The sequence below is a fragment of the Seriola dumerili genome, unplaced genomic scaffold (genome assembly GCF_002260705.1).
Source record: "Seriola dumerili isolate Sdu_G_001 unplaced genomic scaffold, Sdu_1.0 BDQW01000088.1, whole genome shotgun sequence".
Taxonomy (NCBI): domain Eukaryota; kingdom Metazoa; phylum Chordata; class Actinopteri; order Carangiformes; family Carangidae; genus Seriola; species Seriola dumerili.
The window spans coordinates 13,243,856-13,262,956 of record NW_019174343.1 but is presented as its reverse complement, the minus strand read 5'-3'; the positions used below and the strand labels follow the sequence as shown (position 1 = coordinate 13,262,956).

Genomic DNA, 19,101 nt, shown 5'->3' with positions numbered 1-19,101 from the left:
AAGAGAGAGTCTACCAAGCAAAGTGTGATCGTCATTTTGGCTGCTGAGGGAAACTCTTCTCCTCTCCTCTCCTCTCCTCTCCTCTCCTCTCCTCTCCTCTCCTCTCCTCAGTAGGTCACCGTGTTTCCTGTCAGAAGCAGACGGAAACTGGCACTCCACACTGCTATGGAAAAAGCTCTCAACAATTCTCCCAGCAGCTGCTACAAAGGAGTTAGAGATGGATGAGAGACAGAGGACATCAGAGAGAATGAGGCCAATTGCCCCCCACCCCCACCCAACACACAAACATATAAACATATATGCATACACAGCCTTTTCCATGTGCACTGCTGGTGCCATCCTGTCTTGCAAATACTGCCATATAATGTACTGCTTAATAACTTCAGGGAACCTTTCAATGGAGCTTTTGTCCCTTGTGACAAAGCAATGCAGTGTGTCGCCTTCTTCAAACTAGATTTACTATAATTAGCACATTCAAAGTACAGATGTCCTGACTGACGCGCATGGAATTGTTGTTCTTGTTGACCAGCAGTGGCACAAAATGACAATTTCATAGAATTGTTTGTTCTTGTTGAATGATACTGGCATACACTGAATTAATACTTGGAAAGCAGTTCAGTAGAAGTACAAACAAGACGAAGCATGTGACAGAAACCAATGAGTCTGTGTTTACTCTCTGTGCATCCGAAGATGCAAACACAGCACATGAGCCCATGTTGTGTACATACACTCATACAACCAGAAACCTGGAGGGACGGGTAATTGCATGTTCTTTTTGCTTAATCTTTTTTTGCTTTACAAATGTAATTGCCCCTGATTTACAAATAGCTACAAACTGGGTCGATTAATGTGAAGTAACCTGAATACTAGTGGTGATCCAAGACCAAGAAGGAGAGATAAATTAAAGGTAGCTTAGCAACACGTGCCAAGGTTCACACTAGCAGATGACTGTCTCCCAAACTCCAAAAATTCCCTGGTAAAGGTTGTCCTGTCTTCTCTGTGAAACCTGAAACCAACCATAAATATCCCATTTACCCAGCAACAGAAAGGTTGTGACAACAGTGTCCAGATTGTAGGTGCCTTACCAGACAATAGGAGTGTACAGCTTCACCACAGATAACCTCCCTGTGGGTGACAGCCACACATCTAGTTCAACAAAGCTTCTGTCGCATCGCACTGACATGTTTAAAGTGGACAGTCTTGGGTCACCATGCTTATCAGAACAGTGTGTGTGTGTGTGTGTGTATGAATGAGGGAGAGAGTGGGAGAAAAACAAATGGCAAGAAATAAGAAGGAGGAGCCACAGTATTATCTGAGTTGTGTTTAATGACATCTTCTGAGGACAGTAGTTTGACACTGCTGGATGAAGGAGGGAGGGAGTGAAGCAAATATGAGGATATACACTCTCCTTTCACCCTTTACCCTTTCATCACAGAAGTCGAGCTAAGAACATATAGAGTATTGGCATAGAAATACAGTACAGACGGGAGGATATAGATTCCCTTAATCACGGTTTCTGTCTTTTAAAATGAGGCTTAAATATTTCTTGTTTGACATATAGTGTGTCCATGCCTTTTATTAAATGAAATGTAAAACTAATCATTCATGTTCTACTGGAGTGCGACTGTACTATAATGTTTATTCACCAGTTTCACTTATTTATGTCACGCCGTATGTCGCGTTGCCATTATAATTGCCATGTTGTTGAAAGATGCAATACAAGTAAACTTGTCTTCTGTAATTCTCCAGTAGATAGAAGAAAAAATAGGTAATAGAGCGTGTGAAGGAACAGTGGAAAAAGAGAGATGAATCAGATGTTATAAATTAGTATTTGTTTATGGCTCTGAAAGGAAAATAAATGAGCCAATGGTTGCACTGTATAGTAGGATATTAATGAAAGAGCAGGTGCAAAAATGTGGGGGCACTAGTCTTGAGTCATAACGATACAATACTTTGAAAAGTCACAAAAATAAAACTCCAAACTACATGTTTTACAATAAATATATTCATCTGCCTCTTCATTTATACACTCCAACAAGACCAGACCGTGAAAAACCTCCGTGGAGCTTTTGAGTAGGTGGCTTCACAGATATTGTGTCAAAACGGTTTCTTTGATGTGTGTGAGAGCTTCTTCTCAGAGTGTTGCTATGCAGACCTGCTACCTTGAGGCTATAAGAGAACTGGAAAGACACAAACATAAAAACACATGCAAACTTACACACACAGACGCACATATAGAGAAACAGACAGACAGTCAGATTCATCTCTGTAGACAGGGGATGAGTCATCCTCTATTCCAGTCCCAACTGTGACCCAGCCGGGTCATGTAAACAAGACAAGGAAACTGAAAACCTAAATATGGGGGCTGCATTTGCAGGCAGCAAATACAGTAACTGTAGGCACAGACGGAGAGCGGCTAAAGTTTCAACCAGTAAGAAGAAGTTAAAGGTCTCAACAAAATGCCTTTTGCAGAAAAATCACATAGCATGCAAACGTGCACAGCTCCTCTACCCTGCAGTCAGTGTGGAATGTAGATTGGTGGGTTGGGTGGGCAAATGTTCCTGGAGCACAACCCCACCTCTCCCAACGATCTGCATCTGTTCAGCCTGTATAGACATGTGCTCAGCTGTGCATTTGTGTTCGTGTGTGTGTGTGTGACTAGTGGTAGCTCAGCTGTGAGCGTGTCATTGTGTGTGTATGAGTAAGGAACAGTAGGCTGAAGTCTGTGTGTGTGTGTGTGTGTGTGTGTGTGTGTGTGTGTGTGTGTGTGTGTGTGTGTGTGTGTGTGTTGGTGCAACAGAGGGACTAATGTGACATTCTCCTCCTGCTTCCATCGCCTGGTTCGTACCTCAGCTGTCCCAGTGGGCCGAGGCCAGACAACACACATAGCTCTGGTGTGTGTCTGCACTCTGTGACCCAGGACTCTGTGTGTGTGTGTGTGTGTGTGTGTGTGTGTATTGTCCGTTCCAACATCAAGCAAAACTGTGGAGGAGTGAAGTACAGAGGACGCTCTGGAGCGCAGTGGAGACGTGAGTTACTGTTCTGGAGTTCGTCAGGTGGATCACAACAGAGCTCGCAGTTACATAAAAAAATTATTATAACGCAAATGAGTGAACAAACAAAACATTATATAAGCACTGAGTCCTTTAGGGCAACCCTTAAAAGTTTGCCAAGACATATCAGTCACTGTCATATCCCTAAATACAGGTTAAGCAAGTCTTCTGTCACAGAGAATTTACAAGGAGAATGAAGAAAAACTCTAGTTTTTGACACACACCTTTATGGTACAAGCAAATGTGCCTTAAAATATGTAACCTTTTCGAGGGAAAATGTGAACGTTACACCCAGTAGTTTAGGTAAACTTGGTAAAACAGATAAAATGAAAGGGTCAGTTCACCTGAATTACTAAAAAAAAACATCTTTCCTCATTTACCTTGCTTGGTATCTAGTGATGAGGACAGTTTTGGTTTTATTCTCTTTGGTTGTGACATATCCGCTCTGGATAATCTACAGAACACACTTTCAACTCTTTTCATAGAGTGTTGCTTTGGTAAGAAGATGCTCCAATGAGCACAGGGACATCTCTGTCTTAAACGGTGTAACTGGGACATTGTCTTTAACATTACTATTCAAGTGTTTAAATGCATTTTTTAATACTGTGAGACCCACAAACAAAATTCCATGAGCTTCCATTTTATTGGGTCTGAGGCGGAGATCTCAGACACGTACAGTCACATCTTAAAACCTGGACAAATAAAACCAAAACATGGCTAGACACAGCTGCAGCTGAGAATTATCTTTTTATGTAACTTGGCTGAATTGACCCGTAAAACAAAAAATGGAGCTCTTGTTGTCTTGTTGGCCGGTGATATATTTCAAATGTTGTCTCTTCAAGAAATAACTAATCACATCACTCTATGTGATGTGATTAGTGCGACAGGCAGAGAAACACGCATATGTTTACACTTTGAGCCAAACATAGAGCCACAAGCAGGTCAAGATTTCCCAACCTGTACAGTAATCAGAGATGCCCCATCCACCCCCCACCCTCAGACCCACCCCCTCCTCATCCACCTTCTTGTACACATTCATCACAAGCAGTCATGCTAAGGCTACATATGGTCTGCAGGCTTATACTTGTTGAGTCTTGCTCGTATAAAGGAGAGGAGGAGAGGAGAGGAGAGGACAGACACCCTCTCTCTACCCTCTCCCTGTGTGTGATACAGAGAATAGAAGTCAGTGTGCCAAAAGGACGAAGGAGCTTTAGACCATATGGTCAGAAGGTGACTGGGTTGGTGTCTAATGGGATTGATCTAATCTGCTTTTACATTAATAGAGAAGGAGAGAGAAAGACAGAATCATTTGCATTTAGAAAACAACTTACTGTAAAGTAGTTCACATGATTTTGAGAAGAAGTCGTATAATTGAAAAGGAAAATCTCAAGAAAAACTAGAATATAGGAGGAACACGGCATTGGTAAAACATGCTCTTTTATATATATATATATATATATATATATACCAATTCCAAAACATTAATGTGCCACAGAGCAAGTAATGTCAGAACAGTACAACTACTGTATGAAGACAGATGAATAGGACAAGACAAAGACACATCTAAGATGATGTTGCATTAAGCTCATCAAAATAAAATCATCTGTCTTCTGTGTTTTACCCGATCTCATAGTCATTGGAATTAACAGGATAATGACGGTGCTCTGACTTGCTGTTGAAGGAAACTCTGAGCCTCGCCCAGGCTAATGGGAAATAACGATACCTACGTCATTTTGCCATGGAGTGTCCTACTTTCAAAATCAGCTGGCATTAAACACCTGTGTCAACTTCCTATACACATGCCCAACCACCACTCACCACGCACCACCTCTCTCTCATATTATTCAGTAGGTGATGTTGCTCAACCGGTTCCTCCTCCTCCTCCTCCTGTTGCTTATATACCTGACTTTTTTTTTTCCTTCCCCCACAAGACCAGTCTGCAAGTGTAAACATCCATGAATCATCAGTGTTACATGAGATGATCGGCCTATCGTCATTATTACCAGATAGTCATCCTCTTTTCCCACTTTCTTCTTCACAGGAGTATTTCTGGTAGTGCTGTGCATCTGTTCTGTGATCCATCCAGATGGGACACAAGGCGGATAGTTTGGTACATCAGGCACATAATGAGGAGGTGCAAAGTACTTTTAACAGATAGATACTAAAAACAATTTTGGTGAAAACAAGATAAATATGGCCCGTGGTAGGACACTAGACTAACTCAACTGCAAGCAACCACCTTAAAATATGTGAATGTGGACGTCAGGCTGAGTTAAAGAGTTAACGAACTGCACAGGGTATCAACCAGTGGCAGAACTGTCACAATGGATGTCAGAAATTTCCTAGAGTTACAACACTGAGGACCTGAACTGGAAGTGGCATCACTACTCACCCAGACCTGTTTCATATATCACAGCAGGGCAGTCGCAGCTGCAGCTATAACTCAATAATACCAAATACTGTCATAAACAAACCTATACCCATCATTAAATGTACTGGCTGTAGCTGCTCTGGCACCTTTGTAAAAACTACAGAACAAAAGCATCACTGTAGTAACATATCCTGTCCTAACTAATCATTAAGCGCCATGTAAGGAAGAGTCAACTGAAGCCATTGACGTAATACTCTTAGATAATATCTTATGACTAAATAGCTGAAAATCTTTACAAACGCATGTTACACGCTTTGTTGAGCCTGTTCTGTGTTTTTCCATGACTATCATGGAAGGGCATAATAACAAGGCAGTGTCAGTATCACACTCTGCCTTGAAGCTGGTGTCACAGGCCACTGACTCACCAGTGTCCCAGTGTTCACCGAATCTGTAACCTTATCACTGACTGAAATCCTGTTCACTTTATAGTGAGTGACTACAGCGACTGAACCGCTGGGCCGTCCGGAGATACACTTTTGTTTCATAACACAGACCCAAGGTATCAACTGGCAAACACTGGTTACCACTGGTTACAAGAGCTTCAGGTTAGGTGACAAATGAGAATTTACATTCCTTTTCATCTATTGTCTCACTATCTCTGCAAATCTTTCCAGAGAACAGAGCTTTCCCCAGAAATGAAGACAAAATCAGATTAAAAAAAAAAAAAATCTTTAGGATTCATGGGCAAGGGTTCTTATCTGGCTCTCGCTGGACAGTACTTACTGGATTTTGCAGGTCTTGGAAACTTTGCCTCAATCCGTCCTGTTAAATAGATAAATTTCTGCTTTTACAATGTAAGCTAGCCAAACCAGAAATCACCCGACAGCAGCACATTTCAGTTAATAATCATTTTTATTTTCTTTAGAAAAAGAAACTATCACAACTTCATTTGGTTACTGTACAGTTTCTCTTCTCATAGTCACTCAGTCTGATAACAGGTTGTGATTTCATTTCATGCTGGAACACCAAACACCCTCCTACTAACGCACACCACTAGAACAACATGACAGTATACAATTTTCTCTTTTTCCACTTTTTGCTTTTTACATCCTCTGATATTCTGGAGTGAATAGCAATAGAAACCACTTCTATAAAAAATGGAGACAGAGTAGAAATCCCTGACAGTTTCACTGAGAAAACACGGGACAAGAGAAAGAAGTCTTTGAGCGGTGTGGTCCATACCAACATGCACCGGGCGTGTCTGTGTGTGCGTGTCTGTGTGTCTGTGTGCGCGCGTTTTGGACAGCACCATAATTCACTATATATGTGTAAGTTTAAGAGGTTCCCTGTCCTCACATGAGACAGAGTGGGAAAACCGAGAGAGAAAGAGGTGGTGGGGGAGGAGTGAGAATCTAGGTCAGATTGTGGAGCATGCAGACCCCCTTTGCAGACTCACTCGTGTCTGCATTATTTCGCTCTCAGTGGACAGAACTGCATGCATGTTCATCTATAGTCGGGACAGAGGACTGTAAGTGGAACACAGTTAATATAAGATTAAGGGATGTATCAAGTATGTCTCCCTGAGAAACACTTCTTTCTGCAGTACCATAAAACCCCGCCTTTATCACTGGCCCGTCCTGTCAACTCATCCACACCTCCCCCAGAAAAAAAAAAAAAAAAAAAAATCTTGGCTCATATTAAACATACTGCCCTTCATATTACCCCATGATCCTTCTCGCCCTGCACCATTCTTCCATTAGGATTAATGCACCACTGCCAACAATCACAGCAGCCAGTTAGGGGCATGGGCAAGTGACATTCATACAAACTTTAACTTTCCAATGCAACTTTCCTGTCAATCACCCCACAGGTGTGTATGTGCAATGACTTGCAGCTCTCCATCGCTCTGCCTCACGCAACAGTCTCACACAAACCAGTTTGTGAAGTACCAACTGTGACGGTGACACCTCTGTGACAGAGTTCGAGTGGAACTACTGTGCCCACCCCCCCACCCCTTTCCACTCAAACGGGGGAGTTGGGGGGAGGAGGGGGCTGTAAATAGGTTGTCCCAGGCCCTCTCAATGTCTCCCACAGTAGCACCACAAAGCTAAAGCACACACACATACTAACGTCACATATTGAGCTGACATGCAAGCACCAGGGTTCAGGAAAGGTAGAAAAAGAGCAAAATTAGAAACATGAGGAAGTGAAGACTTATTGCTAAAAAAATGTTTTCATAATTATTCACTACATAATGCCGATCCCCCCATTACCTGTGTGAAGGCATTTATGTTATATAAATACATGAGGGATAACTTTGTCAGTGTGTCAGGGCCTAAACACTAGAGCATGATTCTTTTTTTTCTCTTAACTGATGTTGGCTGAATAAATCTTTGTTTGCTAACTCTAACCTGATAAGAGTGATCTCTGTAGCCCTTTTCAAGTGTCACTCACATAAACGATTCCCCAGAAAGGGTGGCGTCCTATGAGTGTTAAGAGTGTGAAGTGAGGCAAGTGACAGTGTGCTTGAGTGTTTTTTACTAAAACACAACACTCACGTGACAACACACGCAGATTAAAAACATTTGCTCATTTATGAAGCTGTCCACTCACACAAGGAAGATTTTAAAAAGCATTATCTAAATCAAACCTTATCAGTTGGCTGTATACAGAAACTCCACAGCCGCTCAAGGAAATCCTCTGTATAAAAACTTTTTTTTCCAGAGTGTTTCTTTTATTGTCTCTCTCTGTCTGTATTCAGCTAATATTAAAAACCAGGAACTGGGGTGTCGACACCTCTCAGTAAAAAACAAATAAAAGAACAGCCAAACAAGTTTTAAAACCTAGGCTCCTCTTTCCCCTACACTCTGACTCCTCCTGAGAAGTGCAGAGGAGGAGGGAGTGGAGGGAGAGAGGAGATAAGAGGACTCTCTCTCTCTCTCTTTGCCTCCCCCTAAGAGACAAGTTTGGGAAGGACCGTGCGAAGAGGTATGGCCTCCCCTGAATCTACCATCATGTTGCTCCTCAGTTTGTTGTTGGCAGCTGTAGTGCCTAAGCCAGGCCCCCCTTTGGCCAGGATAGAGGGGAAGGAGGTGCTGTGGTGCTCGGGGAGTCGTTTTACTGTGGCCCCTTGACTCTTCTCGGTCCCTGGTAGGGGCTTGGGCAGCCTGCGATACAGCCAAGGGTGCCTGAGGGCCTGGCTAGGGGTGAGACGAGATGAGGGGTCCCAGTCCAAACACTTCTTTATGAAGTCAGTAAAGGTGGGGTCCTCGCAGCCCTTGAGGGCAGCACTCCACTCCTTGCTACCAGGAGGGCCTCTCATCTTGCCACGGCGGGAGCGAGACCCCGTCAGCACAGTGGCCCCTGTGGGGAGGGTGTTGGCTCCGCAGTAGCGAGGGTGGCCTTTGGAGTTGATGAAGTTCTTTGCTCTTTTGGCCTGCTCCAGAACCTTCTGAGGAGGCATGCCCAGCAGCTCCATGACACAGGCCAGCTGGTCACCCTCATCCTCGCCGGGGAACAGGGGGTAGCCAGTCAGCAGCTCTGCCAGTATGCAGCCGAAGCTCCACATATCAATAGGAAGGCCATAACGTGAACCAAGAATCACCTCTGGAGCCCGATAGAAACGGGACTGGATGTAGGTGTACACTCGCTGGTGTTCAAAACAGCTGGAGCCAAAGTCAATCACCTGGTACACACAGGAATAGAGAGATCAGTATGAGTGAACATCAACATTAGATGTACACATGCACAGTTTCACAAGACATTCATGAATGTGCCAGGTGTCTTACCTTGATGCCGCTACGTCCCTGCTGTTTGAGCAGGATGTTTTCTGGCTTGAGGTCACAGTGGATGATTCTGTGTCTGCTCAGGGCCTCAAGGCACTGCAGGATGGAGTGTGCAAACTTCCTGACCAGTGGCAGGCTGAAGCCCTGGAACTTGTTGCGCTTGATAAGCTCATATAGGTTCATGCTCAACAGCTCAAAGGTCATGCAGATGTGGTTGCGGAACGTGAAGTTTTCAAGCATGTGCACAACATTCATGGTGCCGTTACGATCCTGTTTGCGCAAGTGCTCCAGGATGCGGATCTCCTCCTGCGCCTGCCGGTGGAAACGCTTCTCATTACGCACCATTTTCAGAGCCAGGTGTTGCTGCAGTTTGTGGTCGTATACCTTTGCCACCTGGCCAAAGCTACCCTTACCGATAATCTGAAAAGCCAAAAAAGAGGGAGATAAAAATTTGGGGTGAGCTAAAAAAAAATCAAACATTATTAGCTTTACAGGCACTCGGGTGTAATTGTAATAGTCTTTAAACACTTCACAGTATCAAAATATAAATGTGTCTGACCTTGAGAAACTCATAGCGGTAAGCCAGGTGGTCATGGGGCACGTGAATGTAACCGCCCTGCTCATCATCATAGCCACAGTTGTTGTTGCCTCCAGCAACGGCAGGCCTCTTCTTGGCATTGGGTCCCACAAAGTAGATATCTGGGTAGGAGTGGATCTCTGTCTGCTCCAGGGTGGTCAGTTGAGATCGGTACAGTCTCAGAGCCTGGTCAGGAGTGAGTGGGCCACACAGCTTCCCACTGTTCCCTCCACTCCCAACTCCATGTGTGCCAGAGGATTCAGTGGAGGAGCCCTTACTGGATTCAGTGCTGTGGCAAACGAGCAAGCGGTGTTAGTGGTGCATCTAAGCATGCTTTGAGAGGTATCTTTAAGATCTGAAGGTGTCTTTGTGTGTGCATCTTTCTCACCTTTCTACACTGTGCTCCTTGGACAGGCTGGAGACTGGGGCAGGTTTACTGGGCGTATGACCAGTGGTCCCACTGTTCTGAGTGGTTGCTGTAGTTATGGCATTGATCTTTCGATTGTTGGTGGCGTCTTCATACAGGTACTTAACCTTCAGCTGGCCACCTCGCACAGTTACCTGATCCCTCATTACAGCCTTGTTACTGACAACCTATAAAGACGAGAGAAAAACAGGCAATGGACAAAAAGAAAGGCATTAGAAAATCCACTTGGTAAACACTCCAATGTAGTGTATTTGGTCTTTGAACAGGGAGTAGATGTTGTACTTTATTGTGTAGAAGACATGGATTATTGTGTTGAATATATTAATATTATATATTAGGGTTAGGGTAGAGTTAGGAGAGGATCTCTCTCCGAGTATGTGTCTAACTACAAACTAGTGCTACATTGTGTAAAACGGGGCCTTCTTCAAGTCTGTGAGAACTCAAGTGAAAGGTCGCTGAACACAATCATGCACAATACAATCCTTTGTTGGATGGAATCATATCAATATTTCATATATATAATAAAACAGAAAATGGAGTAATTGCAATTTTCATGCTCATTTTACAAGCTAAAGTGTGTGTGTGGGGGGGGGGGGGCAGTGGCTTCCTCTGGATCTATTTATTTACATATCACCACCACACACTAAACGGTACTTCAGTAGAAGTGATTTAAATATGGCCAGAGAAAAGATATCACAGACAAACAAACAAAGTTAAAATGCAAAACTGGCTAGGAGATCTAATACAGGCTTTTGTTTTGCTACATACAGGATGAAATATTAACTGCTAGCTTCAAAGTCATGGGCAGTAAGCCCCTAGCAGGGATGCAGCTAGCAGTGGATGAACCAGCACAACAGGAAATTCAAGAGAACAACAGGCCCACCTCCAACCAATACACATGCAAAACAACCTATGCCCCTGCCTACTTGTTTGTTTGCTAGTTGCTAACAATTTGGTAAAAGGTATATGTAATCTTTGGCTGAGCATTGCAAAAATTCTTTACTTCGTGAAGTCCAGCATTTAACTTCTTGAAAGAATTTGAATAGTTTGATTGGGGTTCAATATGACTGCAAATGGTGGCTAGCCATTGTTACTAAAACCTACCACTCAGTTGTTATAAATTAGCACAAATTTTGAACATATTTGCCCATAAACTTTAAAAGTGACTGACCGACCTTTGCTTAAGAGGACCTGAAAGGTTAGAAGAGTTTATGGAAAGCTCTAGACTCTTGCTCTCGCCTGCCAGTAAACAGCTTCGTTTCAGCAACCCCAGGAATTCATTCCTCCTCACTCTGTCTCTCCCTCTTTTCTCTCTCGCACAGCGGAAAGAACCTTCCACAAGATTATGGAGCACAAGGGAAATGACAGTCATTAAAGTTAGATTATACTCTTAAACTGTAGAAGCAGTGTGGCTGTTAATAAGACACGCTGACATAAACTCAGCATGGCCTTCCTATATGCAGACACACTGGAGAGGCATATTAACTCAGTCTTTCTGACTGTCTCGCTTTCACATGAACACTTTTATTTTAATGGCAGAGTGGTTTCACCCATCTGAGGGAGGGGCTTAATGTTTTTGTCCTGTGGAGCTCCTGACTTTAAGCTTGTACACACAGCTGGGCAGGTCTATGGCTGAACCCATGTCAGCCGATAAAGACAACACAACATGGAAACATACATTAAAAGTAGGTGTTGACACGTTCTACTGAGAGAGGACTCAGCTTGGGTTGTGTTTGTGTTGTAAGTTTGAGTCCTAAAATAGAGGTGGAATGCAGGATGGGTTTCCATACATGTAACTATATAGTCTAAACTTATTACAACAGCCCTGCTGCTGACCCAGGGTTGCATGCAGCTGTTGTCCCAAGGCTGTGCTACAAACACAGTGAATGTCATTGATTGAGCCCCTTCACCCACACACAAACGCTGGCATAAAAAAAAAAATCAAAGTTTTCTACATGTGGAGCACCAACTGTGCTGGATTATTGATTGACCATGCAGGGGGCGCTATCAGAAAAGAAAACATTTTTAAAAGTGGCTAATGATGGGGATAAAAACAAGAGTGTGTAAATCTTCTTTAACATTGGAGGTGGAGAATCCTCTGTGTGCAAATCTGCATGGTGCAACAGATGGAGAAGAGCTAATCTCTTTGCTGTCAGAGAGAACCTAAGTATGCTTTTCCCTGTCTCTCAAGCACACACACACACAGGAGACATGCAGACTTTTGTCACACATCAGCAAATCATGCTCATGCAGAGACAGACATTGGGTAACAGACATAAAATGATCTAGGGTGATATCAGTTGCAGTGTTGAGCTGGACCAGGAAGTGCTACTACAATATATTTTATTAGTTTGTCCCTTCATCTTACAGAGAACAGGGATGAAATCACTTTATTACTCTAATAGAGCACGAGGCAACTCTCTGAGCTCTGTACATGGTGAACTGGGGCGAGTTACTGTCAGTCACATTCAACAGAGGATATTACCTCTGTGAGCGTGACAGAAAATACAAAGGAAGAAGGACAGGACTAGAATAGAAAACTAGGCCTAACCTCTGTACAAGCCCAGTGATAGAGAATTACAAGAGACAGAAGAAGGGGAGGAGGGGGAGAATGTTGATTGGCGATTTTGTTTGTGGGTCACATTTTCAAGCCCAATAAATCTTTACAATATATCAAACCAGCCTTTTTTTCCTCTGCTGGTGTGAGAGGCCATGGTGTATCATTGTCTGTGTTTGTCCATTTTCTGCCAAAGGGGCTTTCAAGAAAGGCTAACATAGCAGGGAGATCCCCCACTAGAGCTGTAACTATCATCTATTTTCAGTATTGGAAGAAAAGAAAACACTAATCGATCTATTAATGTTAAACATGTTGAAATAGACAAATGCCCACCATAAATTGTTACCAGATCTCAAAGGCATGTCCTTGTCTGACCAACAGTCCAAACAGGTAATCAAAGTTATGAAACTTTAAAAGCAGCAACTATATCTATGCACCCATTGACTAATATAAACTGCATTTTATCAAAGCATGTATTATATCTGCACATCAAAAATGGTTTATGGCTGGTTCTTCTGTTATTTGTCTGACCAGATGACAATGATCATGTATGAAGCAACTGGAGACCATACAGTTACATATTGTACATTGGTGAATTAACAGCCTGCGAACTGTAAAATGCATTGTTATTAAATGATTTGCATGTTCAAATAACAAATGCTCACAGGCACAAATTGCTGTTTGATCTCTGCATTTACGTAAGCTTGACACAAAATGGCTACTTCACTTCAGCTAATGTGATACAGTCATGGAGAACTGCCCGTTGCAACACACATTCTTGTATTCCCCCCAGGCAGTCTATCAATATTACTCACATGATCACATTATTCTCACTGAATGGTATAAAACTTGACTGAATTACACAGGTTAGAGAAAGAAGATAAGACAAGAGATAAGCTATTGATGCAGCAAAGCAAGACTGAGGAGAGGAGGAGGAATGCAAATGGGATGAACAGGAAGAGGGCTGAGTGGGGAATATCTCTCTGAGGAACAGGATGTCTGGAGACAGAGTGTGCTTCGGCACAGGAAATAGGGCTTTGCTGGCTTTGTGTGTATGTTTGTGTTTTTGTGTATACTTACTGTGTGTTTGGGCATTGGGGGCAGCCCAGACGGACTGTTTGTATCTGCCTCCTCCTTAAGGATGTGGTCTGTCCTCATGTACGAGTCATAGAGGCCGTCACCGTGGCGTGCTGAGGGGACAAAGATGAACAAATGAATCAGTGTGATAGTGTGGAATTGTCAAATCTGCAACACAAGACACACTCAGGGATAAAAGCAATCTAATCTTACTCCTCAGAGGCAGAAAATCCCCTGTTTGTTCAAACCAGGCAAAGTCTCATTGATTATTTCATCAATCGACCTACCAGTTCCAATAACTACCTTGAGATGCAAACAAAAGATTTGGTATGGCCCAACAAATCCCTAGAGTGAGCCTCAGCAGGACAGCCCACTGCAGACCAGTGGGGATGCATATTGTCTGCCACAACATCCTAACCCACATTTACTGTGAAAAGGCCATTATTAGCAGATACACCATTGAATCTATTGTGTCCAATACATTGTATCCAAGGCCAGGGCTCCGACCTGACCAGCTTAGGTAGGGCTTAGGGTCTCAGATCGCTAGCGCTGCAAGTGGTATTATTGGCCTAATGGGGGTAACAGATGCCACTGTGACGACAGCATCTTTCCGTCTGCCCATCTGTCCATTCAGGCCGAGTCATGTAGTGCACACACCAGGTGTGCTCAGAAATAGAGCTCATATGGAAGGATGCGGGTGCCTGTCATTCAATAGTGCTGTGTATGCGTGTTCACCTCTGTGGCACCTAGCCAAACACCTAATGTGACAAGATACAGACAAGAGTAGATGAATGAGAGGAGCATTTGGGACTGTAGGAGGAAGCCAGTTACTCAAATGGCAACCCCCCCCCATCAGACTGCTGTTCACCTCAACAGTCATTTAATGTATGTACGTAATGTATGTAATAACAAGTTGCCCGTGAAAGCTGCCAGAATAATGACTTATAGCTTGAAATGAGGCTGTAAGCCATTTACAGTTATTGTGTTGGGTTAACTCATAAGCAAAAGCCCAAAACTGTGGCAGGGTTGGTGTTCTCTCTAACCAGCCCCTGAGAGTGTTGTAGCCATGTGCAGGTGCGTCAGAGCCCATGTCCCTTGCGCTGGCTCGTCAACAGACCAGCTCCGGGACAGATTAGACCTGCTGCCTGGAAACAGACGCATTAGACCTGCACAGCACAGCAAACAGAGGCATTAGGGCTCTACATACACACACACAATATTAGGCAAGCACAGACCCCATTAGCCCTCTGCAAACTCCTAATCACTCAGTGGGGGCTCAGCACTCTCTGTACAGCATCTGACTTTGTCGTCCAGGCAAACTTTTTCGGGCGACTTTTTTTTTTTTTTTTTTTTTTTTTTTTTTAAAGAGTCCAAACTTCTATGTAACCAAACATCCAGCCTACTAAGTGCAGCTGGCGCTGAGCTCTCCGCACTGTGAAAATCCGCCTCTGTACAGCAAAGGGTAGAGAACAAGGTTCAAGCAAACAGACAGACAGCTAATCATGTGTCATAAAACGTGTCAGTGGGAGTGTAGTGGGGCTTTTTGTCCTCCTCTTCCTGGTATCTCCTTACAGACAATATGTACATTATATAGCATAGGGTACCTATGACTGAGGCTTGAGAGCAATGTAACAAAAATTTAAAAATTACTCGCGCCCCAAAACACAGGACACACAGACAAACAAAACTGAAGTCAGTGCCAATGTACTAATAAAACCTTAACAACGATGGCAGTCATGGTGCAAATTCCATAACAGTTGTAAAAGAAGTAGCTGACAGACATGGAGCTTATCAAATCTTCCAAAAACATTCACAGGCACATGTCTCGTGATTGATAAGGAGTCGCAAAGCAAAAGACAACATGTTTACAACCCGCGTCTTGTGAAATGCCCATGGCAGTGTGACATCAGCTACATCTGTCTGTTCTCCGTCCTCTGAATGATTTACGCCAGGGGAGCCAAGAGAAAATTTTGTTAATCAGACATTTTAGGCACAAAGTATTTCTGTAAATGCCAAGAGCTGCTTGAGGATGAAACTAATGCCACAACATGACACTTAAAACACTTACTCATTTTTGTACAGTTAAAACAAGTCTGCATTAAACAAAAACAAGGCAAAAATACTTTGACAACGAAGGAAAACAAGAAAACAAAAGCTTCTGACAAAGAATGCAACTCTTTGTTGTGGTTACCTGTTGCTATTGGGCCCTCTGGTTTTCTGCTTATTATCATCATGATTGCAATTAATATGTGATGCCAGCATCCGAAGTGGAAAAAATCCCGAACAAAAAAGTGCAAAACAAAGGTTCAAACTAGAGTCACGTAGCAAACTTAGCTAACCTCATTTACAACTTTGCCGTGTTTGCTAATGAGTGGAGTCCCAGTACCTTTGAGCTGCGGTTTCGATTCAACTAACTCAAGTTATTTTCTCCTTGGGGTTACCTAGGTTTTTCTTGGCTTCGTGTGTAATTTATCCTTGTTTTATTAAAACCACCGAGTTGTGAATTCAGTGTGCTACTCTCACACTCGCCCTGGCTGACATGAGCCTTGGAAGCCGTTCGAAAAACCTGAGCAGGCGGTGGGGGTCGTTTCCCTCGGCTAGCTAGCCAGCTAGCTTGCACAGCCACAAAAACACTCGTCCGCCCGAGAGCCGCTCCCTCTGTTAAAAATAGTCTGAGTCCAAATATTACAGCTTGGTGGTCTGACCCGGGTGCCCCTCGCCTTTCTCTGTCGGTGCAGTGAGTCGATCCAGAGCACCATTCCCGTGCTTATTCCCGGTTAGCTGACTTTGTAGCTAGCAAATAGTGATGCTACCACTCGATGAACCCTCAGGATCGTGTCCTCCTTCGGGACAGCTTGGGGCTGCTTCGCTCGTCTTCGGGGATGGCTAGCCAAAATAGGCTAGCTCGCTAGCTAGACTGATGCCCCATGTTAACTGCAGAAACAACCGGCGCATCCCCTCGCAGGAAAGCTTCACCTGTAGTCAGTGCAATAAAGTGGCAGTGTTTAATCCTTCTTTTCTGCCGTCGGAGTATCTTATTCGACTCAGCTGTGTGTTGTTGCTAAGGGCGTCTTCACTAAGCCTGGAGTCAGCAGGCACACAGAGTAGGGAGGGCGCAGGGCGGCGCTTAGCGTCGAGACAACAAGCAGAAGGGCGCCCCGCAGCGGCCAACAGGAGCACTGCAGAGGAGCTAATATGGATGTACTCAAGGTGCAATAATACACCGTACCGACTGTACTATAAAGCAAGAATTATGTATAAATATATATATATATATATATATTATGTATATATATATATATACACACACTCAGTTGGCATTTTGTTAGGTGCATACAAGTGCATACAACAAAAAACACTAATGCAGTCTAATGCAACAGCCAACCTTATAATGTTCAGTTTTATATGGTTAATACGTTTACTTATCAGTTGTAAGCAATTAATGAGACCTGACTAATGAATCAAGTTGTTAATATTTTTATAAACTGGACAAAGAGTCAATTAATCAAGAAAATAATCTGCAGATTAACTGATGATGAAAACATCAGCCCTAGGGCTGGGAAGACCTCTCCTCAGGCCCTCAAAGTGCTGTTGGTCATTTGCTTTGCATACCCTGTGAGGAAAGCTGAACCGTAGATTGAAACTGGAGAGGATATGCCGATCTATACAGGTCTAGATATAGTTAGGGGCAGGGCAGAGGACAGACGAAGTGAGACCAGGCAGGCATGAGCAGGGGAACAGGCTAAATTCAGACAGTGATACATGCTGGGCAGAGGGTGATGCTAATCTTAGCTCTTTCTCAGAGGTGAGAAGAGGGGCCTGTCTATATTTGCTGCCATAAATAAGCATACTGACACAGTTTTAGGTGGTCCTCTGGGCAGCAGCCAGCCCTTAAGGCCAGCTCGGCCATGCAGATTATTCTTAGATGGTGCTGCATAAAGAGAGTAGGGTGACAATGCCTAAAAATTGATCTGCTTATTGCATTTTCCTTTCAAAGTAGAGTTCAAGGTATAAGTGTGTGAATTCTAATCACAACCAGTAAATTTACAACCACAGCATGAAACAGGACCAGGTGCAAAGCTACCTATAGGTCCTTGTGGAGGTTGGGGGTTGTAGCTGTATTTGGTCTGAGAGTCTGTGACAGACACTGACACCTGTGGGTTTATTGGTCTAACACCTTATTTTGAATGCCCTTTGAAAACAGAATCAGACTAAAAAACAGTGATATCAGGATAAGAATTGCGAAACTGGGAGTGTCACAGCAAAACCTAAATGCCTTATCATGTGTAGTATATCAGAGCATATGAGAACAAAATCACAACCACCTCTATTTGAGTATTAACACGCATGTCTTACCATCTGCATGGTGACTATTGCACTTACAGTTCAGATGAAGTATTGCCACCTGCTGGTGAGTTGAAAGCAATACAAGTTGGTGTAGAAAAGGAGACGTGAGACTCGGCACTTCCTACTTAGGTCATGTTTGGACAACACCCAAACAGTGGTGCAGATCTGTCTCTCTTAAGCAAAGCAAACAAATAAATAAATCTGATTCAACCAGCACTAAAATCCTGATTTTACTGTCTTCAATATCATGATGACATGCACATTGTAACTGTAATAAAAGCTAATGATATTATTTAATTCTCATTTATTCATTTTTAAAGACAACACACCATGTACCTGAACACATGAGAAAATAAAGATGTTTTCAATAAAGGGACGACCTTTTTATTTCATTTTGAAGTTCTGTACAGTTCTACTGGTATATTTATACACACCTCTTCAAATAAAACAAAATAAATTGCAAAAAAAGCATTAAGTCTCAACATCCTTCACATAATATCATGTGGATGGTGTGAACCATGAAATAAATAACACGCACACACGCACGCACGCACGCATACACACTCACGCACAGAGGGTTTGCTGGAGCAGAGACATATGAATGATAAGAATAGGGGACAGAAGAAAAGATACAACACCACCCAAGAAACGCATGCAAAAACACCCATACGTACACTCAGGCACCTGTGTGTTGAAACACACCTTACATAGATACACGGGGGCACGCGAAACAAAAGGCACTGCCAGCAGGAACAGCTTGGGCTTTGGGTGGTGATGTTAGAAAATGAACAGGTTTGGGTTTACTGAGAAGCATGTGCTTATGGACAATAGGCCTCATTTATCAGTATGTACATGGAATAAATGAAGAAATGTAAGGATGTGTGAAAGTTTTTTTTAAATGATTAAA

At 43.2% G+C, this 19,101-nt stretch overlaps 1 protein-coding gene across 1 annotated transcript; it reads right to left on the bottom strand.

The window, feature by feature from the left end:
- Positions 1–6,329: 6,329 nt before the first annotated feature.
- LOC111221469 (dual specificity tyrosine-phosphorylation-regulated kinase 2-like) lies at positions 6,330–16,903 on the bottom strand. Its single transcript, XM_022744831.1, has 6 exons — positions 16,039–16,903; positions 13,851–13,960; positions 10,175–10,380; positions 9,769–10,075; positions 9,213–9,629; positions 6,330–9,109 (listed from the first exon to the last, which is right to left on the bottom strand). The coding sequence occupies exons 1-6, from the start codon at positions 16,079–16,081 to the stop codon at positions 8,378–8,380; spliced, it is 1,815 nt and encodes a 604-aa protein (XP_022600552.1). The 5' UTR covers positions 16,082–16,903; the 3' UTR covers positions 6,330–8,377.
- Positions 16,904–19,101: the final 2,198 nt, after the last annotated feature.

Coding starts and splice junctions, on each gene's coding strand:
- LOC111221469 (XM_022744831.1), bottom strand. CDS start 16,081: ATGATGATAATAAGCAGAAAACCAGAGGGCCCAATAGCAACAG. Junction 13,961..16,038: donor AGAGGGCCCAATAGCAACAG/GTAACCACAACA, acceptor TTGTCCCCTCAG/CACGCCACGGTGACGGCCTC. Junction 10,381..13,850: donor CCCCAATGCCCAAACACACA/GTAAGTATACAC, acceptor TCGTCTTTATAG/GTTGTCAGTAACAAGGCTGT.